General features: G+C 36.7%; 1 protein-coding gene across 4 annotated transcripts in view; it reads right to left on the bottom strand.

Annotated features, from left to right (window-relative positions):
- The window catches only part of Agbl4 (AGBL carboxypeptidase 4), a 1,315,938-nt gene that overhangs the window by 1,052,510 nt on the left and 237,521 nt on the right, over positions 1–25,907 (bottom strand). For all 4 annotated transcript variants that reach the window (XM_087659984.1, XM_087659985.1, XM_087659983.1 and 1 more), the window contains 1 exon segment: positions 19,122–19,246. In XM_087659984.1, coding sequence (XP_087516110.1) covers positions 19,122–19,246 — 125 coding nt within the window.

Genomic DNA, 25,907 nt, shown 5'->3' with positions numbered 1-25,907 from the left:
ATTAGCCTTTTCAATGTTTAGTATGTCTATAATAGCTTATTGGAATATTTTATTAGATTGCTTCTAAATTCATGTCAGATCATTCTAATATGTGCCATTTTAATGTTGGCATCTATTGGTGCTTTTTAATCTTTCAAGATTAGATATTTCTGGGGCTGGTGAGATGGCACAATTGATAAGCAGGAATATGCAATATAAGCATGAAGACCCGGATTTGAATCCTTTGCACCCACATAAATAGGCAGGCACCACACACACCTGTAATACCAGCCCTGAAAAGGTGGAAACTGGGAGATCTCTACAGCTCATATGCAAACTGTTGAACCAAATTAGTAGGCTCGGTGAAAGACCCTGTCTTAAATAATAAGGTAGAGAGCAATGAAGGAGGATAACCAGTCGCATCCTCACACCTCCACAGGAATGTATACACACATGTGAACACGCAAAGGAATGCATACACACATTGTGAACACGCATACCAAAGATGAGGTTTTCGCCATTTGCGCTAAGACAGGTGCTTTGAAAATGAAGTCAGGACTCTTTTTATTACTTTGTGAGATTCTTCTGTCATACAAATTTTATGTCTTAGCAATTCTTAGCAATTGTTGTTCTAGTAGGGGGCAGAGAGTACTACTTCAATACTCAAATATTCTACCTGATTTTCATTAATAGTCTAAGAAGAAAAGGACACAGTTACTGCTGGATAGGACTAAAGTCCCAGCGTCCAGTTAGACTTCCGCTGATAGCATGTTAGTAGCAAATCATTCCTCAAGTCCCAAGGTTCCTTATGACCTACTTTCTTTTTACCTTAAGGAGTAATTTTCAGACAGAGTCTTACTACATATATCTGCCTGGCCTAGAATTTACCAAATAAACCAGGCTGATGTCGAATTCACAAGATCTAGTCCCCAGAGTGCTGGGATTAAAGGCATGTGACACCACATCAGCCTTCTTTAAGAATCCTAACTTTTTTTTTACACATGGCTTCTATATCTTTAATCATACATAGTAAAGAAAAGAGCAACGAAAATATTTCTCCATTTGGGGGGTTGTGGATCTAGAATTTTTGCTTTAATGGACCATGGGAAGATATTTGGCATATTGAGAATTAAGGGGATAGTTACATTTCTTTTTAACAAAAGGACTTCTGGGACTTACTGGTGACCAGTCTGAGCTAGGTCCTCTGCGTATATGTTCTTATTATGTAGTCTGCTATTCTTGTAGGATTCCTAACAGTGGGAATAGTGGGTGTCTCTGACGTTTTGCCTGTTCTTGGGAACTTTCCTCCTTCTCGGTGACCTCGTCCAGCCTTGATATAAGAGTTGATGCCTAGACTTATTCTAACTTGCTATGCAGTGTTTGGCTGATTGATATCCCAGCTCTTTTCTAAACGAAACAGAGGAAGAGTGATGGTGGTGGTTAGGAAGAGTGGTGAAAGGGGAAATTGCAATAGAGGTATAATGTATGAGAGAAGAATAAGTTAACAAAAGAAAAATGAAAAATTACATCAGCTTGGAAAGAACATTTTCTTATTCCCCCCAAAATTAGGTCTTGATGTCTGAAAAGTATCAGTCTCATGGAATCACTGAAAAGTTAAAGAGTAAACACATTTGTTTTACCTACACATTTTTAACATGATTAAGAAACTAAAATAATAGTAATAGATTGTCATATGTGCATATAATATGCCAGAACTAGTTCCAGTAAGCTTAATTCAATAGAAACTTAAATAAGAAGTCATTCAGGTCTTAGTTTCTGAGATAAGGAAGCTCCAAATTCAGGGAGTAACAATAAGCCACTAATTACAACAGCAGGGGGCAAGCATGCTTAGTTAGCATCATCAAAGACATAGCATGGAAGTCAGGGAAAACTGCCCAGAAAAGAAAAGACTTTACTCACATCAAAAAAGTATCTGTGAGAAGTATAGTGATCAGAGAAACCCTGCCTGGATGAGTGGGCACTGATTCCTTGTGCACAGCCACATCCAGGACTCCAAAGCCTCAGTCCCATGGGAAAAGGATAAGGCTTTCCTTTGCAAACTGAGTGTTTACGAATGACTGACCATCATATGCAAAGACTAGGAGTGGAGCCTCCTCATCAGGATGCTGACATCCTGAGACTGCTCATCTACAGACCTCCCATCCCTCCACCCCAGTAGTGTACCTAAAACCACCCTGAGGGTCCACATCGCTGCTGCATTAGCAGAATGCACCCAGCCCGGCTTTGCCGTATTGTGTCTGTGCCTGTGTCTATCGAGCTTCATTCTCTCACTGTACTGGGTACTTTGTGTTCCAGGACCAAGGGGAGCAGAACACGACAGAGATAAAAGTGAGAAACACAGAATGGCTTTGCAGACACTTGAAAACAAGAAACAGCAGTGGATGCATCAGCAAAGATGGACCCAAAGGTCTCAGTTTGTGATTAAGTTTCAGTTCTCTGCTAAAGGCTGGAAGAAGAAGATACAGATGACAGCAAAGTTTCTGCTCAGTACTGATGGCACAGCTGACAGTAGGTAACTATGAGGATGCATTTTAGTAAAACTTACATTTAAATCATTAGCACATAGTCTGTCACTCCACAGTACACTTTACAAAGATTACTTTGGGCTGTCCTAGATCACAAGAGAAACTAGGAGGACTGAGAGTGTATCCAGTTAGACCCACAGTCCTTTCCATACAGTTAGCAAGTCCAAGCCCATAAAGGTTTCAGTCTCTTTCTTATGATTTCATTGCTTTATTCTGCCAAAGCAAGGCTAACACTGCCCATGAAATTTTGCATAAAATTTAAATATCAATCTCTCATTCCTTTGGCAGTAAAACAGCCAAAAACCCATAGCTTAAGATTCCTCTAGCCTAAGTTGTTCGGTTTCTAGTACCCACAGTTTCATTTGCATAACGATCATTTTCACTTTCTACATCTGTGTTTTATTTATATTGCAACAGAAATATTTAGAAGTTTATGTCACAATAAGTTTTGAATCTAACTTTGGAAGTTTTTTTCAATTGTTCATCAGTTAAAAACCACACACAGTGTGACATTTCCAGCAAGGAATTCCTCATTGTAAAGATCATCTTAATTTTCCTCATAAGTGAGCAGTCGTTATTATATCTATCATACACTATACCACAGTGCTGATTTTAAAGCCCAATGGATGATGAAATATGACTTTTCTAAGGCTACTCTACAATCATAATGAAAATACAAAGCTATATTGCTTTTACATAAATTGGTACCATTATGTTTTTTTTTTTCATTTTTACCTCTTACCTTACTATGATTTGAATATTAGGCTATCTTTAGAGGCTTATCATATTTATTTGATATTTTGATACTATGATATTTTTCCTCATTAAGGATAGCTTTAAGTTCCAAGTCAACTAATGAGTCCCTCTAAAACCTCCCAATCAACTAAAAGGACTGAACTTTGACAATAATTTACCAGCATTTCTAGTAATAAACTTGTTATTCTACATTGTACTGTACTTTGTTCCTCCTCATTGATAGAGTCCATGTTCCCTGTGTCAAAATAATGTACCTAATACCTTTATACCTACAGAATAAAGAAAATTATCTCCCGAGCTATGCTACATTTTTCTTAATATGAAATTACTTATTTGTCATTTATTTAATAAACTCAACAATGGTCCTTGCTAGTTAAGAATCACTTGAAACTAGCTATACCTGTAAAATATAAATAGCATTTTTACCTTCTCAGTATCATAATTATGGCTATCATTTAGTGTCAAGGTCCACTCACCTTGCAAAATTTAATATGAAGTGAAATCAATATATTTTTTATTTTTATTCTTCTGCTTCCCATCAAATTTTAAGCACTCTGAAGTGGGACATCTATCTTGCCATTATATTTGTAGTGCATTATTTGTGTTCAATGTCCCATAATTCCTCTTTAATCCATACTTGGGCAAATATCACATGTTCCTCATCATATGTAAATTCTAGTTTTTACTTTTTATATGTGTATATTTACTTACCCAGTGAGGGCCAGGAAACTAAAAAGGTGGCCATGAAAGGACAAAAAAAAAAGTTTTAAAAGGCAGAGGATGAGGAAAACAAATAAAAAGGGGACCACTATGGGAAAAGGGGAACAAAAGTAGGAATGGAGGGATGGGGAGGAAGATGGGAGAGAAATAAACTAAAATAAACTACATATCAAATGCCACAAAGAAAAACTACTATTTTGTATGCTAATTAAAAGGCATATAACACTGGATCTGGTGGTGTACACCTTTAATCTCAGCACTCAGGAGGCAGAAGCAGGCAGATCTCTGTGAGTTTGAGACCACCCTGGTCTATATACTGAATTCTAGAAAGCCAGTGCTATGTAGAGAAACTCTGACTCAAAAGCTAAACAAATAAACAACAACAAAAAAGCAAATAAAATAATTATTAAAGAAGTTAAAAGTAAAAAGTTCTTCCTCTAGAATTAACAAATGTTTTCTAAAAGTATTCAGTACATAAAACATCACTACATGATCAGTATTTAATTTGAAACTGAGTAACAGACTGAGTTATTTCCCTTAGCTTCATGGTGCCTACGCCTCCATCATCTGCAGATAAATTCTTCAGGAGAGAAGCTCAGTCTCATTGCTCTTCATTGGTACTGAAGTCAATCAACTAGCAAAACTCAACTAAGAGACCACTAAAATATAAAACCAATAGAAACCACACAGAGGAGAAATCTAAATGTCCTGAGCCAAACATAAACATGTGTCACCCAGACATGCCTTTAAAGCATGACATAATTATAATGTCACAGGTTCAACAATACATATTACCTCTTAGAGATTAACATTTTTAATTAATCAAATAAGGGGAAAATGTTTCCATGTTTGGTTTCATTTGACTTGAACATTCATACACTAGTATTTTTAATTACATACTGTTAAAATGTAATATTTATGTATGTTAAAGAGTAATTTCATGAAATCAATGTCTTTATTCTAAGTATTATAAAATAATATTACATTAGAATAATACATTATTTTGTATCTCATAAAACAATTTAGAAACTGTCATTATTATTCTGAAGACATACAATGTCTATCAAATATGATTATTCTACAAGTGTTACTTTGCTATGCAATTGAATGTGCAACACTGTCGAAAATAAAAATCATTTGTAAAATCACATGGGACATGAGAGATAAGAATTAGCAAGATCACAAATATTTGTCAAATGCTAAAATAAAATAAGGAAAAGGAACATGGCTAAAATGTAAATCAGAGCATAGGTTACTAAAAGAAGAAGACTTAGCATAAAAGTCAAGAGACCTGGTCTGAAAGGTCAGCTCTGCCACGTATCTCATAGCTCATGCACTGGGTGGAGCATTTACCATTAGTGAATATCACATATTCCATTGGAAGAATAGGCATACATTTTTCAGCATGAAGAGTATGAAGGGACTAGGAATCATGGAGAGAACGTCCAGGAGCTTAACAGGCCATATATGCAGACTACACTAGAAGAGTGGCAACTTGTCATAGATCCAGGTTCCTGGCTTTTAGGTAATTACTTAGACTTTATGAGGCTCATTTTTCTTACCCAATAGTATTTTTACTTCACAGTATTATTGTTTAGATTAATGATCTAATTAAATAAATGGGAATGTTGTAAAGTCTCTTATTTGCCACATGATATTTTAACAAAAATAATCACCATGTTATTCTGACTATAAGTTTCTGGGTGATAATAAATGTACAGTGCTAGATTTTTGAAAGAGTTGATCTCATCTTGGTGGCAGGAAGACTTTCTGATTCAACAATTATCCATGAGCAAGAACTAAGAAAATGAGGTGTATAACATGGAAATACGAAAGATATTGAAGAGAAACCAAAGGTCAGACAACATCCATGTCTTCCCCCAAACTCCAGTAACATGAAATATCCTCCACTAGGCAAAACGAGGAAGGAAACAAACAAATGATGCGGTCTCAGAGCCAGTTCTGTATCTGGCAAATCAGACTGTGTCAGAAGAGTCACATCCTCAAACTCCAAGGTGATACCTAGACTCTGAGCCTCCTTACATGGGCAATATGAAATATCAGTTCCACAGCTGAAACTCTTAGCTCTCAGATTCACATTTGGTATCCAGCAGTGCCCCACCACTACTAGATCCGGAGGCTTCAAGTCTGATCGCCCCTAGCAATAGGCCAACTAGTCAGTCCTCAAACCAGTACCTATAGACTCTGGCTTCAAGATGGCCCATTTGCTCACAAGCGCTTTAGAGGGCCAGGGAAGCTGGGAGTAGTAGTGGTGGAAGAAACTCTCACTATCCCTGGCAAGCTTAAAACTTGCTAGGTAGACAAAACTGGCCCTGAAATCACAGAGCTCCTGGTTCTGCCTCCCAAATGCTGGGATTAAAGGTCTGGTCTGCACATAAATTGTCTGGCACTAGGCAAGACACTGTGCCTACAGACTGTAAGCCTGACCATTTCAGAACAGCTTACAGCTGAAGCATACTGAGCACACAAATTTGTTACAGGGTCAAGTACCTGAAGAACTGTCACTCCTTAGCTAAGACCTCCAATCAGTCTACTATTGCAGAACCTAGTCCTGGTCCCCTGGATGTCTGTACCAGGCACAATACAAGGTTAAGTCAATATTCAGGGACTGAAGTTCTGTGCTGGTTTCAAAAGTCTGGAGTCTCAGCACCTTCTGAGTCTGCTTAAACTCTGAAAATATGTACTTAAAGTCTGCAGGAATGACAGCTTATCACCTGTGGGTTGAACACCACTCAGCCTTTTAAAATAAGTGCTACCATTTAAAAGAATATAGTTTTTTAATCTAATGACATTTGAAAAAACACAACATCCTTTCCTGTTAAAACAATGACCAAAAATTAAGAGTAGGAGATTTTGTCTACTAAAACCACAGTGCTGGACTGGAAACATGGCTTACTGCACTAAGGTTTTGATGTGTAACAGAATTTGAGTTCAGATCCCTATAGCCCACATAAAAGCTGTGTGTGCTAAATGCGGCAGCCATATTAATCTCAGCACTTGGGAGGCAGGGACAAGTGATCCTTATGTCAAACCTGCTAGCTATACAAGAAGAAATTAGTGAGTTCGAAGTTCCATGAGAAACACTGGCTCAATAAATAAAGTGAGCATTGATCAACAGAAACACCCAGTGATGACTTGACCCTCGATAGGCATATTATGAGCACAGATCAGCACAGATATGCACAAGAACACACAGAGACACAGACAAGCGCACACACACACACAAAAGTATATATACACATGCATACCACAAACACATGCAAAATAATAACAATCTATAAACCTAAATTTAAAACTATCATTGGTATAAAGATACATAAATCCCATCATGACTAGGAATAAGAACCAGGCTGTCTTATACTTCCTGGATTCAACATTGTACTTGACTTCCTCCATACTGGATTGTCTAATGAAAAATTTCCTACAAATATGGCTGATCTCTGCTCCTGGATGACATAATTATCTATGCAAATGTGTCAAATTCACAAATATGTTATTAGAGGTGAAATGAGGTCCACAAGGAGGCGAAATATAAGATTTCATATTATCATATATTAAAAATGGACAATTAACATAAATTTGCCTTAAACATTCCATTTATATCACCAAAGAAAAAAATGAAAAGAGTTTATATTGTACACTCAGCATGTATAACACCTATGACTTGAGAAAAACTAAATTATCTCACATAATACACTGATAAAAAATTTTGAACAAATGCTACATCACAGCAAATAACCATAGAACTCTTAAGTCACCAGAAAAATGCAAATTAACTGCATGGTGAGATACAGTTAAATTATCAAAATGGCAGAGGTTCAAAAATACTGACAATGCCAAGAGTTGACAAGGCTCTCTCCTTCACTGCTGAAGGAAATAAAAACTGATTTCATCATTTGCAAAACAGTTCATAAATTAGTATATAGTTCAATAGTCACTTACCATACAACCAAGGAATCTTGCTGCCAAGTATTTAGCTTAGTGAAATAAACCTATATTCATAAACACAAACAAACAGGGCACAAATATTTATAGCACATCAACTCACAACTGTCGGATAGAAACATCTGTGACAAGACGTAATTAAATAGACTGTAGGGCTTTCTACTTTATAAAATATCTTAATTTTCACTTGTTACTACTTATTTTTATCCTAATAATAGAATATAATTTTCTCCAGAACAAAAAGGCCTTCTCTGTCCAGTTTCATGCTGGTTTCTAAGCACCTAGCAGGAACAATAAATATTTATCGAGTACAGATCATAATTTGGGCATATTTTTCTGGCTGCACATGCAGGGGAAACCGCGGTCACCATATACATACACAGCCCCAGTTGGTTATGAGTCTCAGTCAGCCATTTGACAAATCAAGTAAACAGCAAAGAAGCTGCTGTGTACTGTGCTGCTAAACTACAGCACTCCTGTGGCAGGAGAGAAGTAGATGCACTTTCACTTTAAGATATTTTCAACTGAGAGTGGGACTGGGACAGAGCCTTACCATAAGTCACGGAGTATCCATAGTATGTGAGGTGGACAGAAAATCAAAAACATAAAGAGGATACACACAGCATAATAGACTGAAAACCAGAGAAAAACAGGATAGCTTTTGCTACCATTTACATGCATAACTGCAAAGTATCCATTACTGCTAAAGTCTTTTGTTCTACCTATTCAGAAAAATTAACTTCTTTGTATAACACACACACACACACACACACACACACACACACACACACACACACACGAGTCTAATATAATTTACTCAAGGTCAAGGTAGCACAGTAAATACTCTGATTACCGAGTCTGAGTTTAATCCAAACAGAAGAATGGTAAAAAGTCATCTCTGAAAGTAGAGAGCACAATGCAGGGAGACCTCAAAGAGCACAGTCTCTGTAAGGGACTATTAAAAAGTCCAAGGAGTGTTTAAAGCGAGCAGACTAAGTAGTAATCAGATGAGTAAGAAACCATATATCAGGAGAAGTTTGACCTTTACCTTAAGGCAAGAGCGAGCTATAGAAGAGCTGCACAGGTCGAGTAGCGGGGTCAGATTTGAACTTTATTTACATGGAATACTCCAGGTGTGGTCTGAAGGGGAGACTTAAATAACAAGATTCTAGGCATGGCAGCAGCTTAGAACACAATTGCCACAGTCTTGGAAAATGATTATTACAGCAATGGCAAAAGAGCAACAAATTCAAAAAGGAATTTTTTTTAATTTTTTTTATTAACTTGAGTATTTCTTATTTACATTTCGAGTGTTATTCCCTTTCCTGGTTCCCGGGCCAACATCCCCCTAACCCCTCCCCTCCCCTTCTTTTTGGGTGTTCCCCTCCCCACCCTCCCCCCATTGCCGCCCTCCCCCCAACAATCACGTTCACTGGGGGTTCAGTCTGGCAGGACCCAGGGCTTCCCCTTCCACTGGTGATCTTACTAGGATATTCATTGCTACCTATGAGGTCAGAGTCCAGGGTCAGTCCATGTATAGTTTTTAGGTAGTGGCTTAGTCCCTGGAAGCTCTGGTTGGTTCACATTGTTGTTCATATGGGGTCTCAAGCTCCTGCAAACTCTTTCAGTCCTGTTTAGTCCAGGAGAGTTTAAGTTAGAGATGACGCTAGAAGTATGAAAAAGAGAAACACTATGTATGGTGTGGAATACACGGAATGAGAAGGGAAAATCCTATGAAAGAGAATCACAAGAGAAGAAATGAGAACACCAAGGAAACAGTTCCTATCAGTGAAACAGCCACAGTGGCAAATACAAGATAAGAGCACGGGGACAATGTGCCCACCAAGTGTAACAACATCAAATGATCCATACAATAGTGAAAAGCCAATGAAGAACTACTGTTAAAGTTAAATGCTGACTATTTCCATAAGACGCCCTCACTTCACATTGTAATGATAGTATGTCTCTAAGATATCACGGGGAAGCATGTAAACATTATGGACACAGCAATGCATTTTCATATGCAGCATATACATATAGAGGAAATAATCCCAGACATAGTTCCTAGTTTTATTAGCGGATTCAAGAAACTAAAATTTAATTTTGCAAAGAAATGTAACACAACTCAAAAGAATTAAAATATATTCATGTATGCTTCACTTATGCTGAAACTGAAGTAATATAGTTGATATGGAAACTCTGCAAGCTTTGTGTTCTGCTATCTTAATTTCTCCTCTTTTTTCCAGTGTTTCCCTATATAATCCTAGCTGTCCTGGGATTCACTCTGTAGACCAGGTAGGCCTTGAACTCACAGATCCTCCTGCTTGTGCCTCCTGAGTGCTGGGAATGTTTCCTCAAACAGAAACTTCTTGCTTCAGGAAGCACAGCTTATAGTCTATCAAAACCTTTAGCTAAAAACAATAACAACAAAAGGTCACTATATATGCTGCAAACCTACTCAAAAGGAAGGGTTATTTAAATTTAAAATTGTGAAATGTGCGAACGGAAAAGACTTCCTGAATAGAAAACTGATATAGCACAGGTTCTAAGGACAATTAATGCATGGGACCTAATGAAACTGAAAGGCTTATGTACAGCAAAGACACCACCAATTGGACCAAGCAACTGGCTACAGAATGGGGAAAGACGATTTTTTAATCAACTATACATATACTAGATGGCAAATATTTAAAGAATATAAAGAACTAAAACAAAAAACCGACATAAAACAATTTAAAAATTAGGCACAGATCTAAGTAGAGAAAAGATGAAACAGAAATGGCTGAGAAACATGTAATGAAATGTTCAACATCTTTAGTCATCAGGGAAATGCAAATCAAAACTATTTTGAGATTTCACCTTACACCAGTCAGAATGACCGAGACCAATTAAAATAAATGACAGCTCATTCTGACATGGCTGTGGAGCAACAGAAGCACTTATCCATCGCTGGTGTGTGGGCAAATTTGTACACTCACTGTGGAAATCCGTGTGGTGGGTCCTCATATACTGTAAGCCAGCTATAGCACTCTCAAGCATATATCAGGAACTTTACGTCCTACTACAGAGACACTGGCTCATCCATATTCATTGTTGTTCTGTTCATAGAAGCCAGAAATTGGAAACAGTCTAGATGTCCATGGGCAGATGAATGGGTAACGAGAATGTGGTACATTTATACTATGCAATATTACTCAACTGTTTTTAAAAAAAATCGTGAAATTTACAGTTAAATGGATGGAGCTTGAAAAAATCCTTAGCCTGTATTAGGCAGCGTTAGGAAGATTGAGAAATACAAGAATACAGGAGGGAGAGAAAAACCTAAGCACCATTTGAGAGGTCATATAAAAACCCAGTACAGCTTCCCTGTAGCTATGACAAATAATCAGAGAGACAAAGCCTCACCAATGGCACCCACAGGTGAATCAAGTTGTTGGCCAAAGGGGCCCCAGGGAAATCCCCGAACAACCCAGGTTGTTGCCAAGGCTACTGGTTGCTCTCCATAAACTAATGATAAGGCCCTATTGCTGCTTTTCACAATTTAAGCTTTCAATTTGCTCTGATATTTAAGTCTTTAATCCACCTATGAAAGTTTTAAAAATGTATTTTGCTATACACGTATCATGCTACTTCTATATTTATAAGTAATTACCATAATGCAACTCATATACATTAGCTTTGTTTCTGATTACTGTTCATGTAGTCTGTCTCTCTCCCCTAATGTCATGTTACGATGATTTTACATTACTAATGCTATTTTAAAAGTCAGGTTACATACCAGATGCATTAAAAATATAAAATTCATTGGTTTTCCCTCAATTTGACTGGAATATTTTTGATGTTTTATTTTTATACATTAATTTTAGGATTCGTTTGTAAAAGTACACTAAACATTGGAAGAGGAAAATTCTTATTGGAATTGTTTGGAAATAACATGTCAATTTTTAGAGATCATTATTCTACATGAACACAGCTTTAAATTTCAATCCATAGATCATTCCTCCAAAGCACTTCATTATTGATGGTAACTTTCTTATCTTATCCCTCTTCACCTCTCAATGAATGCTGCTCAAGTGTCATTATAATCTGGCAAGTATATAGTTAAGTCATCTATTCCAGTGAATTGGCCAATAGCATCATTTCTCTCCAGGAAAACTCTCCTACACTTTACTCTGGCTAGTGATTCTCGTGTGTATACTTTACACTTGATATTAACAATAACTACAATAATTGTAATTCCTTCAGGTTTGCCTTTCTGCAATTTACTAAATTTAATATTATAACTCCACAAGTCTCCTTTAATTCCATCACAATGTCCAACCAAAGTCAAGTTATAGATTGTGCTTGTTGTTTAATAGTAATTCCTGGAGTTTACTTTCAATTTCAAAAATGGCCAAATTTAGATGATATGGTCATCCTATATTCAAATAATTTACATTTTATTTTGCCAACCATCTACCTGCCACCCCTTTACCATATACTCTCCCTTGGACATATAATCTTGTGGGTATCCTGATTTGTCTTTATGCTCCTTTTACTTTGTGGTACATATTGTTAAAATTGAATTCATGACATGTTCTCAGCCAAACAGAGGATCTGCTATTAAATTTATCTTCCCCTTATATAATATTAACAAACAGTTGTTTTTAGACACTGCCATCAGCAACTCAAAACTGAAACCCGAAAGAGACAAGTGCAGTAAGCTGCACGGACTCCAAGATTTTCCTTCTGAGCACACATCCTAAGCTATGTTGTAGGAAATAGAAGACTGCACCTGCCCAAACGCTGCAGCCTTTGAGTCTCCCAGGAGGTAACAGTAACCAAAGGCACAGTAGGTCCGTGGTAACCAGGGACACAAGAGCCCCACCTTAACCAGAGACAACACTGCCTGCCTCTAAGGAGAGTAGCCCTAACCCAGGTCACAGTGCTAGCTCTACCTGTCTCCAAGGAGACCAGTTCCAGTCAGAGACACTTAGGCCAGTTAACACCAGTGAAAACCAGATGGCCAGAGACAAGCACAAGATCATAAGCAACAGAATCCAATGCAATTTGGCATCTTCAGAACCCAGTTCTCCCACCATAGAAAGTCCTGGCTACCCTAAACATATGAAAAGCAAGATAATGACCTAAATTCCAATTCCATGAAGATGATAGAAGCCTTTAAGGAAGATATAAAGAACTCCTTGAAGAAATACAGGAAAACACAGACAAATATGAAGAAACACTGAAAGAAGAAATAAATTCCTTAAAGAAATACACAAAAATATAAGCAATCAGGTGAACAAAACAGTTCAAGGAGTAAAACTGGAAGTAGAAACAAAAAAGAAAACACAAGGGGGTTGGGGATTTAGCTCAGTGGTAGAGCGCTTGCCTAGCAAGTGCAAGGCCCTGGGTTCGGTCCCCAGCTCCAGAAAAAAAAAAAAAAAACACAAATGGAGGCAAACCAGGAAATGAAAAACATGAAAAACTTAGGAAAGAGATTAGAAGCTACAGATACAAGCATACCAACAGAATACAAGAGATAGAAGAATCTCAAGCATAGAAGTTATCACAGAAAATATTGACACATTGGTCAAAGAAAATACAAAGTACAAAACACTCCTAGTCTAAATTATCCAGGAAAATCAGGATACAATGAAAAAAATCAAACCTAAAAATGATAGGTATAGAAAAGGGTGAAGAATCCCAGCTCAAAGGGCCAGAAAACATCCTTAACAAAATCATTGAAGAAAAATTCCCTAACCTAAAGAAAGGGATAGCCATAAATGTACAAGAAGCCTACAGAACACCAAATAGATTGGACCAGAAAAGAAAATCCTCTTGTCACATAATAATCCAAATATTAAATTCACAGAACAAAGAAAGAATATTAAAACCTGTAAGGGAAAAAAGTCCAGTAACACTTAGGCAGACCTACCAGAATTAGGTCTACCTGGCCTGGCCTCAGTGGGGGAAGATGAGCTTAATCCTGAAGAGACTTGAGACCCCAGGGAAGGGGAGGGCCTGACAGGGTCAGGGAAGCACCTTCATGGAGGCAAGAGGGAAGAGGAATGGGATAAGGAACTTGAGAGAGGGGACAAAGGGGAGCAATAACTGGACTATAAGTAAGTAAAATAAAGTACAAAAATAAAAATAAATAAAGGACTGTTAGAACATAGGGATGAATTTAAGATGGTAAACTAGAATTACAGAATGGAATACTAGATTAGGAGCGTGCTCCATAAATCTGTAGAGGATCACACTGGGCCAGGAAGCTATATTAAAAACTGTACACACATGGTAAGACTCTATGGAAATGAATAAAGGTCATTTACTAGAAAGTTACTGCACAAAGATAACACAGTCCTAGAGTAGAGAGTAATATAGGTCTGTCTTTACAACACTTAAAGCCACCTTATGACTATGACCAAATAGCTCCTTCTATACACACCCAGTTACCAAAATCAATGAGCTGAAATAGAATATAATATACATAAATCGGAAAATGGGCGTCCAAAACTTTAGATCCCTATGACTTAAGTGAACAGCTTCACTCTGAGGTATGCCATGATTTTCAAGATACAGAGTTCAGAGATATTCATGCCAAGATCAACAGCACTGATGATCAGAGGTACTTACAGTCAGTCAGGTCTGCACAGGGTTAAATCAACATCACTACATCACGCCTTCCCTAGCAAAGCATCAAAGTAAACCCCAAAGAGTAATAAGTTTACATGTATTACAAATCAACAATTTTAATAGTAAGGAAATAATTTCCTTTTGAGAGACAGGGCCTTCCTCTCTTACCCCAGGCTGGCAGCAGACCCCTCAATTCAGCAATCTTCCTAGCTCAGATGTTCAAGTAACTGGGACTGTGGTTACAAGCTGCTACATCTGTCTTATTTCAATGACGCCACATCAGCCCATACTATTATTATTATTCTTTGTATCTAGAAAATACCTTTTGGCGTGCCTTGATAAGACAGGAATGATAAGTAGAGGAAACGGAACAAAATTCAAAAAACAGTTGTGTTCCATTCTGTGATGTTAGAATGCAGTTAATCTTTATGACTAGAGGTCTGGGAGACTCTGTCATAAACTATTTATCTGTGTGAGAACTCAAGGTGAAGAAAATAACTCATTCTGGATATGTGGATATGCGGTTTGAGTAAAAAAAGCCAATTCCAATCAAGAAGTATAAAGAAAGATGCCTCATTCAATGCTGATAGAAAAACAAAATATCATAAACTTTAAACAACATGAATCAATCTCTATGAAATGCATAGCCTTTTTCAAACAGCTTCCCCTTAAAGAAATTTTTTTAAAGAAAAGATGTCATTTGAATATTATTTTCTGTATTAGGATGTTGTCAACAATATCATTTGCAATAACACAAACAGACAATAATCTTTGTATTGAAGGTTAAGGAATCAGTCTTCTGGTAAACAGCATTGGCTATCTTTGCAAAACTTTAATGACAAAATTAACCACAATGATGCTTAGGGTTTGCAAAAGCAATATATTAAAATATATTTAGAACACAAATTCATTTTAATCCAAAAGTAAACATAGAGGATATAACCAACTTAATATTATTTACTCAAACTAGGGGAGATGATAGGAGTGAGTGTGTGTGTCCCACTTTCTGCTTCTAAGCGTTATCTATAGAGTCCATGCTTATTACATTCAGCATTGGCTGATTTTTGTAATCAGGAAAGAAAAAGATAAATTTATGATATAAAAATATTACACAAATAGAAATAATTTAAATAGCTCAGACTTTTCGTTTTATTTTTCCTTATTAGCTAAAATTGTATCATAAGTATATGAATAGGAAGATTTGCTTTTACCTCACACAGTGTTCTACTACATCAATAATGCATTTCTACATAAGATTATTTAATATCAGTTTTTTGGAGAGAAAAATTACTTTTTCATAAAGGAACCAGGACATTTAGTTTCTATCAACCCTTGCAATGTACTATTTGACAACTATGTTTGCAGGGCTAATGTAGCAGTCCTGTGATACAGTGGTGCATGTCCCAAGCTTTTATCTCTTCCTCAAAACATCAAAGAAAATAACCCCATAGCTAGCCCTGCATGTACAGTACATTTGATTCTTTGATTTTTAAAATTCATTTAATGGAGTCTGCTGTGATGACTAATATTTTCTTGTCTGCTAGTACCAAACACGGAATAAGGTTCTTGACGAGATTACATTTGTGCAGCTCCCATTTTTAACGGAAATTGGAGAGATATGAAAAGAGATTATACGAAGAGATATTATAAAAGCAGATCATGTAAGTCAAACTTAATAGCAAAACCATTCTCTTTCATGTAAGCAACCATGAAAACAAATATCCTGTAAGCTAGGGATATACACTGTATCTTTCTAGTGGATCTTTTTGCCTTCTTGAGACAGATTTCCATAACTTCATAGTGTGGTTAGAGTTGATGAGACAGTGGCCATAGAAAGATAATGAATGAATGAAGCTCAGAAAACTAGATGAACAAATTTAGGGCTTCAGATTGTAACAAGTATATGATATTATTGTTTATGTAGTTAGAACCCAGAAGACAAATTAAAATCTTCTATGACAACTTTAAAATAAGTATTCGTAAACATATCTGATTTTCTTATCAAAAGAACTGGCTTAGAACACATTCATGATACTCTTTTATTGAATTCCTAGAAAAGGTTTCCACACTATGATTCTGACATTTCATTTCAGAAAATAAAATGGACATCCCATGAACATATTAGAAGAGCAATTAAAAATACTAAAAATCTGTGTCAGGTAGTAAAATTGAAAGAAGTGATTTCCTCTATATTTGAAATAAACATATCCCTACCCCTTTAGTAGTTAATATTAGCCATATACAGACGATGTTCATGGAGACTGCAGAAACATTGGCTGGTCCTAATGTGGTCCAACTTTTAAGATATAGTGTAAGTGCAGGTTCTAGGTCTCTATTTAACAATAAAATGAAAAAGTAAACAGTCCCCTTTCTAGCAGTGAATGGCTTTTTTAGACACAACAGGCGAGCTGAGGATTATAAACTATGTAAGAAAGAAAAGTGTGGTCCTTTTTATGGACTTGGATATCCTAGCACACTTATATGACATTAAAGAAAGTGTTTCCCTTCATTTGTAAAAACGGTCTGCATAATAGCTATTTGCTGCTCAGAGGAGTGTGTATGCGACAAGCCTAACTTACCACCCTGAGTCAACAGCAACAAAAGGAGGGGAGGACGTATGTCACTCCCTAATAGACAGCGATAATTGCAGGCAGCCCACAAGATTTTGGCAAACTATTTTGAAGATTACTGATTATTTTTGTGGAATAATCCTAGTTAGGTGAGCCACTGTGCATGGCCAAAAAGGAGAATGAGCACGATACTGCCATGGAAACTGTCAAGAGACTTGGTAATGTAAGATTAGGTAAAAGCAAGAAGCAAGGCCAGGCCTTAGAGCTGCACAGGGTGTAGGGGTCTGTGTGTGAGCGTCAGCTATTTCATCACCTTCCCCATGTGCTGAAACTCTGAGGTGCCATATTTACCAGTATACAAATACCTTTCTGTATCCAGGGCCTCTAAACTTCAAAAAATGTGGCGCACTCCTCAGTGCTGTGTCTGTGGTATTCTTGAGAATTGTGACAATTAGTTGAAAAGTGCAAAAATGCACTGTCCCGCTCTTCTGCTGAGGCTGAGAGACCAAACCTAGTCTATTTTGAGACTAGCCTCATATATATATATATATGAGAACCTGTCGTGCAGCTAAATGCAAGCTGCACCCAAGTACCAGGAAGGAGCCCACTGCTTGTCCTTACGCAGAGTAGCTCTCTAGTTACTTTCTAACAACAGTTAACAAAAGATTAGTCTGACTTCTTCAGATGTTCTTTCAGACATTTGTGATTTTCAGTCTTGCTTCAGGACACGCACCTGTCCGCATATAATAGTCATCCCTTTAGATATCTGCTAGGCTGGACACTCCTGTCACGTACATACTCTGATTTCCTATAAATCCTTATCCTGCTGAGGTTTTGAGGCTGCTCCGTCTTCCCATCCTCCTCTGCCAGGATTAGGTTGGAGGAGAACCCAAGCCCAAACTTGTAATAAAGAGAACCTAATGAGAATAAATTGGAAACGGCTCCTTGGTAGTTTTTTGAGGTTCAGGAACTCTTCCTGGCCCAACAGGCTAGTATGCCAGGAACAGCATAGTGTCAAACAAGAGCCTAGGACTACCTGAACCCCAGACCCATCTGGGCCCCAAAACATGAGTCAAGCTGTAACTGGAAAGAACAGGGAGATGCACAAAGCATTGGCTGCCTCAAAGAGAAACCTAACAAGCTCCTCTCTTTATCCCTGCGATGGTACTGTAGATAAAGACGATCTGAGGGAAGAAGGGGGGATAGTACTCATGGCCAGGCTTCCGTATGCTTACAAGAGCCATAGAATCACTATACCTGTACAATTTGAGCAGTCTGATTGTAGCTGTCTGAATGGAATAAAGAGGCAATATTTATTAGAATTAGACTGTTTATTTAATGCATATGAACTCTATCGCTCTATTTTTACCAATATTCTCTCATGAAAAACAAGTTTTCAAAAGTGTCACAAATCACTGGCAGTTAGAAAATAAACCTGAAGAAATCAAGATTAAAGCAGATTAATATATTTATAAAATTTAAACACAAACAGAAAATACAAGGTTCTCCAGAATCACTAGATAATAAAATAGCATTGAATTCCCAAGCACACACACTTTAGGGAAGATATTTTGGTCTAAGAGTTATGCAGCCTTAGAAATATGAACATCCTGTTGAATAAGAGAAGAGCTTTTACTGAGATGGCCCCTGTGAGAAATGTCTTTCTGGATTTTGACAGAGGTGATGTAACAGCATCTTAGATACAGAAAGCAACAGGCACTCCCAGTGTTTGCTTATGGTGTTCCACAAGGAAGCATAACATATAAGGAGTTACTCAGTAAACAACACGCTTTTTCTTAGATAAAGGTTTGCATTAGTTCATTCCCATCAGGAAACATAAGTCAGCATTTTACCCACTACTCACTGTTGCTGCTACAGCCATAGGTTTAACAGCTGTTAAAGAAACCAAACCAGGTTCCTTCTCTAAGTTCCCCTAAGTTCCCACTGATAGCCCCATTTCCCTCACCTGTAATTCTTTCACATTTTCAACAGTAAAGTTGAACCAGACTCGGAAGCGAGGATTACAGGTGTCCGGCCTAATGAACAGATCATACTCAAAATCAGAGACTTGCTCAACCCGGCCGAGGTTACCTATAACAAAACATAAGAGAATTGTGCTTTAATAGAGGTTCTTGCATCTCAGCAGTATAAGCTCTGATACTAGTCCCAACCTTTGCTCGACACTGTTTAGGCTGTTTAGTCTAAACAGTCATAGTCTTAGCACTGGCAGCTCAAAGTAAGGAGGACTTTCAGATACTCGAGGTCGTACTACAGACATCTCTGGCTGGCCATTGTGGTCTCGACCCTTTGTAAAACAAGCAAGGTTGGAGTCTGAAGACCATATGTCCCAACAAACTGAGGAATGAATCATAGTTTCCTAGTTAGGAAAAAATGAGGATAAAATAAAACTTCTAGTATGCTGAACTTCGTTCAACTTCACAACTGAGCTATATATGAACTACTCAAGACCAAAGACTTGCCTATTAGTTTTCTGTCCATTGTATTCATAATCTCCAAGAAGATTCACTATATAAAAATGGTTCTTGGAATTTTTATCATCAAAATGTTTATTATGACTTTTTTTAAAGAGAGTATTTTTTTACATTTTATTAGATTTTTTTAATTTACATTTCGAATGCTATCCCCTTTCCCAGTTTCCTACCCATAAACCTTTTATCCTATCTCCCCTTCCTGTTCCTGCCTCCCCATCTGACAGAGTATATATTACACAACAACATTAAATATGAGGTCAAATGATTTAGGTCCATTTTACATTTTCTGAATGACCATGAAAAATTCATTAAATTTTTTTCCAGCTTTTTTCTCATTATAAGCTAAGTATAATTGGACAGGAAAGATGGCTCAATGTATAAAGATGTTTGGTACTGAGGCTGCAAATGTGAGTTTAATACCAGGATCCACATAATTAAAGAAGAACCAACTACTTGAGGATGTTCTCTGGGCATACCTCCACCAACACACACACAAAATACATGATAAAAATATAATAATTCCATATTAAGAGAAAATGTAAGTTTTAACTATGATGCTATTAAGAAATTAATTTTAGTAGAAAATTAATAATTCTAGGTTTAATGTATGATAAAATCTGTCCTAATGGTTAAGTGTTCCAGTCAATTTAAACCTCAGATCAATTTTCATGAATGAAGTACTGTTGCTACTTCAATTTACATACCAGAAAAACATGGAATAAATAACTAAGATAACTCCAAAGTTATATAAGTAACTAAGTAGCAGTCACAGGTGATTTGAATACAAATAACGTATCTTTATCCACTACTGACCAAACTCTATAGCTGTTTACATAATGGACCTGGCACAGGTAACACAGAAATATAAATAGAAGTATATTTCAAATCATTGTGTTTGATGTATAATACATTATTAGAACAATTTTGGACACTTTAAATTTTCATATTCTAAAAATCACATGTTAATGTTCATTCCAATATTAAAAGAAAGCATATATTCTATTTGTTTTAACAGTTGAACAGAGTAGGTGGATTTCAGAAGAAATCTTTAAATTGTTACTATGTACAGAGTTCTTAATAATAATAATAATAATGTAACAGGCTCTCTAAAAATGTGAAATTTCAGAATGATTTTATTCCTATCACTAAATCTTCACTGTGATCCAATAATGATGAACCTGAAACACATGAGTATTTAGTGTCTATTTAAATTCATACTTTAAAGCATCAGAAAGGGTCTTTGAAATATAGATTTCTGGCTACATTGTTCTTTCATTACATCATAACTATATACCATTTTCCTGAAATACTTCAACCATGTATCATATTATGGTCTTATGGAAACCTATTTGAAAATATAGTAGCAATATTTTTATTTTATTTAAATAACAGACAAGAAAAAGAAGGAAGCAAAATTTAAACCATGATGGACAAATAGGGAAAAATAGGATACTTATTTTAAGCTCAAATATATTAAAATGACTCAAATGCAAAAGGGTTAAATATTCAAATCTATACAAAAGAGGTTACATTATCCTAAGCGAATTAATCCAGAATCATAAAGAAAGATGCTATATAATATGCTACAGAATATTAAAAGTAAGTCAAATTTGTAAGGATTGACTTAGATCATGCATAGTAGACTTTAAAATGATCGATAAAAATGAACAAGGATAATTTATGGTTTTAAAAAGAAAAGAGCAATTCGCAAATTCATTTGGAATAACAAAAATCCCAGGATAGTGAAAACTATTCTCAACAATAAAAGAACTACTGGGGGAATCACCATCTCTAACCCCAAGCAGTATTACAGAGCAATAATGATAAAAACTGTAAGATATTGGTACAGAGACAGGCAGGTAGATCAATGGAATAGAATTGAAGATCCAGAAATGAACCCACACACCTATAGTCACTTGATCTTTCACAAAGGAGCTAAAACCATCCAGTGGAAAAAAGATAGCATTTTCAACAAATGATGCTGGTTCAACTGGAGGTCAGCATGTAGAAGAATGCAAATCAAACCATTCTTATTGCCTTGTACAAAGCTCAAGTCCAAGCGCATCAAAAACCTCCACATAAAACCAGAAACAATGACTCTAATAGAAGAGAAAGTGAGGAAGAGCATCAAACACATAGGCATAGGGGAAAATTTCCTGAACACCAATGGATTATGCCCTAAGAACAACAATAGACAAATGGGACTTCATAAAATTGCAAAGCTTCTGGAAGGCAAAGGACACCATCAACAGGACAAAACAGCAACCAACAGATTGGGAAAAGATCTTTATCAACCCTACATCCAATAGAGGACTAATATACAATATATACAAGGAACTCAATCAGTTAGACTCCAGAGAATCAAATAACCCTATTAAAAATGGATACAGATCTAGAAGAAGAGGAAGAGGAGGAGGAGGAGGAGGTCTCAACTGAGGAATATCAAATGGCCATGCAGAACCTAAAGAAATGTTCAACATCCTTAGTTATCAGTGAAATGCAAACCCTGAGATTCTACCTCAAACCAGTTAGAATGGCTAAGATCAAAAACTCAGATAACAGCAGTTGCTGGCAAGGATGTGGAGAAAGAGGAAGGCTTGCAACCCCATAAGAACCAACCAGATCTCCCATGGACTAAGCCAACAATCAAAGAGTACATATGGAAAGACCCATGGCTCAACCGCATATGTAGCAGTGGATGGCATTGTTGGGCACCATTGGGAGGAGAAGCCCTTGGTTCTGCTAAGGCTGGATTCCCTAGTGTAAAGGAATGACAGAGTGGAGCGGTTGGAAGGTGGGGTGTTTGGGAAGGGGTAACATTCTCATAGAAAAAGGGGGAGAAGGGATGGGATGGGGCCTTATGGTCGGGAAACCAGGAAAAGAAATAACATTTGAAATGTAAATAAAAATATCCAATAAAAAATATATCCACCTGAAAAAAATAATAATACAGAGAAAAAAGAGGAATTGGTTTTTAATCTAATTAATATCTATATTTAAGCAAGCTAAAATTTAATAACTAGTTTTAAATAAATTAATTCTTTTAAAACTAAAAAACAAACAAACAAAAACAATGACCTCATGAAATTCTTAGGCACTTGGATGGAACTAGAAAATATCGTCCTGAGTGAGGTAACCCAATCACAAAAGAGCACACATCATAAGCACTCACTGATAAGTGACTATTAGCCCCAAAACTTGGAATACCCAAGATACAGTTCACACACAACATGAAGCTCAAGAAGTAGGAAGACCAAAGTGTGGATGCTTCAGTCCTTCTTAGAAGGGGGAACAAAATACTCACAGGAGGAAACACAGAGAAAAAATGTGGAGCAGAGACTGAAGGAAAGGCCATCCAGACGACGACCCACCTGGTGATCCATCCTACATACAGTCACCAAAACCAGACACTACTGCAGATGCCAAGAAGTGCTTGCTGACAGAAGCCTGATAAAGCTGTCTCCTGAGAGGCTCTGCCAGAGCTGACAAATACAGAGGCAGATGCTTGCAGCTGACCATTGACCTGAGAACGGGGTCCCCAATGGATATTTAGAGAAAGGACTGAGGTTACTGATGGAATTGCAACCCCATAGGAAGAACAATATCAACCAACTAGACCCCCCAGAGCTCCCAGGACTAAACCATCATCCCAAGAGTACACAGTGATGCACCTATGACTCCAGACCCATATGCAGCAGAGGAAGGCTTTGTAGGGCATCAGTGGGAGGAGGGGCCCTTGGTCCTGTGAAGGCTTGCTGCCCCAGTGTAGGAGAATGCCGGGGCGGGGAGGCAGGAGGGAGTAGGTAGGTGGTGGGTGAGTAAGCACCCTCGTGGAGGCAGGGGATGAGGCAACAGAATAGGTGGTTTCCGGAGGGGAAACTGGGAAAGGGGATAGCAATTGAAATATAAATAAAGAAAATGTCCAATAAAAAAAATTAATCCATCCCATTCACAATAGCCTCAAAGAAGAAAATACTTTGGAGAAAACTTAAAGAATTAAAAAACCTTTGCAAGGAATATTTTGAAACACTGAAGAAATACATTGAAGAAGACAGATAAAAATAGACCATCCATGCTCATTATAGATCAGCATTATTAATAACGGTGAAACGAGTTATGATACAGAAAGGAATCTTGGAATACAAGGGACATAGCTCAACATAATAAAGGTAATACAAGCTTACTGCCAATAAGATGATAAAGAAAAACTCAAATCATCTCCTATAAAAGTATGTCCATTCTATTCACTTTTGTTCAAAATAGTGTAAAGTGTCTTAGCTAAGGCATTAAGACACAAGGATAAAATAAGAAAAGAATAAATCAAAATATCTTTATTTGACGATGATACAATTCTATATATGAAGACCTTAAGGCTCTATGTTAAAATTCCTATGTCCTAAAAAAAAAATTCCTATGTCCTATAAACATGTTGAGCAAAGTAGGAAGATACAAAATTAACACAGAAAATCAGTAGCCTTCCAAGCACAATAAGCACAGCAAAAAAAAAAAAAAAAAAAAAAAAAAAAAAAAAAAAAAAAACAGGAAAAGAAAGATCAGAGAAACAATCCCATATACAATAGTAACAAAATTAAAAATTTGGAATAAATCTAACCAAAGAAGTAAAATCTTTGGACTTTAAAACTTTTAAGTGCTCCCCCCAAAAAAGGAAAATAACAATTATACCAGAAGCTAAAAACCCATCTCGTTCATGTACTGATAAAATTGATAGAAGGAAAATCCAGACCCCACCCCCAAACATAAACAATCTACAGTTAAATGAACACCATCAAAATTCCAATGCATCTGACTTATCACAGAAGTTGAAAAACACCTCAAAACATAAATGCAGACACAAAAAAAGCAGAATACAAAATTAATCATTAACAATAAAAAACATGTATAACCAATCACTGAACCCCAGACCCATCTGGGCCCCAAAACATGAGTCAAGCTGTAACTGGAAAGAACGGGAGATGCACACAGCATTGGCTGCCTCAAAGAGAAACCTAACAAGCTCCTCTCTTTCTCCCTGCGATGGTACTGTAGATAAAGACGATCTGAGGGAAGAAGGGGGATACTTTTCGGGGCCAGGCTTCCATATGCTTACAAGAACCAGAGAGTCACTATGCCCGTACAATTTGAGCAGTCTGTTTGATTGTAACTGTCTCAATGGAATGAAGTAGCAATATTTATTATTTCAAACTTTAAAAAAAATGTACTGGTACTAATAATATAAAATGAAAAACCCAAAACCTGGAGATAGAAATAGTGATAATATATATCAATATAATGAAATAGGTAAAACAAAACTAAGGACTTTTATGAAGCAGTGAGAGAAAAGAGTTAATGATAGAGATTGAATCTACAGGTATTTGAAAAGGAAATTTTTCCCAACTGATTTCATTAAAATCTTTGATTAATTGTCAATGGGAATAAAAGGAAAGTCAACATTGTGGTTCTCTGGCTTTTAGAATCTTTCTGCCACTCTCTCTCTTTTGAGATTCTTCCCCAAGTCTTAGGTGTATATTGTAAATATATCTATGGGGCTGAATAGTCATTAACAATTGTAAGACAGATAAAAATTTAAAAAACTCCTTTTAGAATTTGGAGGGCCACTGATTGTTTGGCAGATTTGAATTATCAGAGATAAGTTTGCTTATGAGCATGTGAAATTTATCCTTAATAATTTTTACTTACAAGGCCTGCAGAAGCCCTGTAGGCAGCAGTGTTATAGGTAGAGAGCTTGGCAATGAAGGCTGTCCTTTGAAATATTTCTGGTAAATAGCCTCAGGAGATTTCAGCAAGAGAATGAATGAAAATTCTAGGATAGGAGGAGTAATTTGGCATCATTCTTACACTGAAGAAGTTTTATATTTATAATTTTGTACATTTCATAACTTCAAATAAACTTCACTCCACAAGAAACCTAAAATGGTTGATTCTTCCAACCACAGACTTCCTTGGCATTGAGAAACAGAGACATCTGGTAGTGTAACTCCTTAAGTGCGTGGCTGTTTCCATTTCTACAGAAACTGATGCTCTAAGTAAACTAATGAAGTGATTTTCTTGAAATACTGAGAGATAATAATCAATAAACTCTGAATACAAGACAAGTAACTGATGTTCTAGAACTAATTATGCAATGACTAAAATTAAGATATGAAGGGTAAATGTCATTTTAAAATAATTCTTCCTCAAAACTCAAAAGTATCTATGTAAAATATTTTTATGTGTATGCATTTTTGATTAGAATGCTCTGA

This window comes from Rattus norvegicus, chromosome 5 (genome assembly GCF_021556685.1).
Source record: "Rattus norvegicus strain SHRSP/BbbUtx chromosome 5, alternate assembly SHRSP_T2T, whole genome shotgun sequence".
Lineage (NCBI taxonomy): Eukaryota > Metazoa > Chordata > Mammalia > Rodentia > Muridae > Rattus > Rattus norvegicus.
The sequence above is the reverse complement of the archived record's forward strand: the minus strand, read 5'-3'. Positions and strand labels throughout refer to the sequence as shown.